General features: G+C 35.2%; 1 protein-coding gene across 1 annotated transcript; it reads right to left on the bottom strand.

Moving 5' to 3' along the window:
- Nucleotides 1-965: 965 nt before the first annotated feature.
- LOC120594073 (olfactory receptor 5AS1-like) lies at nt 966-1,922 on the bottom strand. Its single transcript, XM_039852100.1, has one exon. The coding sequence runs from the start codon at nt 1,920-1,922 to the stop codon at nt 966-968; it is 957 nt and encodes a 318-aa protein (XP_039708034.1).
- Between the last annotated feature and the right edge of the window lie 282 nt (nt 1,923-2,204).

Here is a 2,204-nt window from a genome sequence, read left to right as displayed (position 1 = left end):
ATTGATCCCAGAGAAAAAAGTGCTCATACTTTAAGTTGGTATATATTGTCAATTTATAGAATAAAATGATCAGAGCAAGTGTTCACTTTTTCTTGAAGTTTGAGCCTTAAAGATTATGTCAGTAATGTGTGTGCAAATAATAATATGTATAGTTTATAATCTTGATGATCTTCATAAACTTGTTTGGTTTCCACATGTACCCACTGTGAATGGGAGAGTAGAGGATCCCTTACAATAATAATAAATCTAGCTCAAAGAGAAATAATGTGTTATAACTTCACTCTTTTAATATAAAAGATTTTTGCTATGTGATTTACATCCAATTTCTGAGAACTAGTGAAACCACCATTACTATTATGAGTAATACCAAATTTTCCTGATGGTTTATGTTCTGTAAGTACAGAATCTAGACATATTTTCCCAAACACAGAAAACTAGATTTACTCACTTATCCATCCATTCACCATCCATCCATCCATCCATCCATCCATCCATCCATCCATCAATCCATTCATCCATCAGTCTATCCATCTTTTATTCATCCATTAAATACACATGCAATGAGGATGTGCCAGAAACCAAATGCTTAGAAGTATTGAAAAATAAACCAAAATATATACTCCCTGCCACCACAGAGCTTCCAATATGGGTGAGCTGACAAGTCAATATATACCTTCAATACAACATGATAAAGCATATAATGAATCACTGTACAAAGATTGTTAAGAACACTAATTGGAGAACAATTATTATTATTTATTTTAATTCAAGAATGTTTTATGGAGTAGAAGAATTTTGGAGAGAACATTTCTGTAAGATAGGACAAGAGCACTTTAAAGTACTGATAATGAAAAGTTGTCTTTATTTCTGGAAAATGGAAATATATTTAAAATAGTTAACATATGTGGTGTCCATGGCATAGTATTGATAATGAGATTGGAAGGGCAGGCTATGACTTAAATGTTTCAGTGATTCAAATTGTTATCATTTGAAGCCCAGTTTCTTTCCAAGAATTTTCTCAGAGCATTTTTCACATCCTTGTTTCTTAAGCTATAGATTATTGGGTTAAACATGGGGAAAACAACAGTATAAAACACTGCAACTACCTTATCAGTGTTTGGGGAATAGCTGGTGGCAGGACGTAAGTACATAAACAAGAGTGTTCCATAGAATAAGGTGACTGCTATGAGATGGGAAGCACAAGTGGAGAATGCTTTGCTTCTGCCACCCGAGGACTTGATGCTCAAAACAGTGATAAGGATACCAAAGTATGAGATAAATATAACTATGAAAGTGCTGGTCTGGATGAAGCCACACAAGGCAAAGAGCAGAAGTTCATTGATATGGGTATCTGCACATGATAGAGCCAGAAGAGGTGGAATATCACAGAAAAAATGGTTGATAATATTGGAGCCACAAAATGGCAGCCTGAATGTGAGGCAGACATGGACCATTGAAGTCATACTTCCACTGAAGTATGCCAACACAATGAAGCAGATACAGACTCTCCTAGACATCAGTGTAGGATAGAGCAATGGGTTACAGATGGCTGCATAGCGGTCATACGCCATCGCTGCCAAGATAAGGCACTCGGCATCAGCAAAACAGCAAAAGAAAAACATTTGTAGTGCACAACCATAGGGAGAGATGCTTTTTCTGGTTGTTAAAAAATTCACCAGCATTTTAGGAGTGATTGACGTAGAATAGCAGATGTCTAAGAAAGACAAGTTGCTGAGCAAATAATACATGGGCGTTTGCAGGTTTGAATCGATGTTAACTAAGATTATTAAACCCACATTTCCCACCACAGTTAGTATATATGCTATGAGAAATACCATGAATAATGTGATTCCGAGAGGTAGATAATCTGTGAATCCAACAAGGAGGAACTCAGTTGGCATGGTATAATTACTCTCCAACATCTTCTTGGTTTTCTTGTTTTTCTCATCCAAAATAAATGGTGTCAGAATACGTGAGTGGACTTGAGTGATCAATGAACCAAAAATATCTTTACTCTCCTTTCTAAGGAAGCAAATAGAAAGATAATAAATCCAATTATGGCATACACTGTGACATATTTGGTTTGTTTTCATTTTTGTCATTTTTTTTAAAAGAAGTAATTAGAAATGATCATTGATGTTATTCAGAGGTGATGTATCGAGATACAGCAACTCTTTAAAAGCTGTGCACATTAAGAGATGATA

The sequence above is a fragment of the Pteropus medius genome, unplaced genomic scaffold (assembly GCF_902729225.1).
Source record: "Pteropus medius unplaced genomic scaffold, Ma_sr-lr_union100, whole genome shotgun sequence".
NCBI classification, from domain to species: Eukaryota; Metazoa; Chordata; class Mammalia; order Chiroptera; family Pteropodidae; genus Pteropus; species Pteropus medius.
This window is presented reverse-complemented; position numbering and strand designations above follow the sequence as displayed.

Bases quoted from the DNA above. Each gene is read 5' to 3' on its own strand.
- LOC120594073 (XM_039852100.1), bottom strand. From the start codon at position 1,922: ATGTTGGAGAGTAATTATACCATGCCAACTGAGTTCCTCCTTGTTGGA.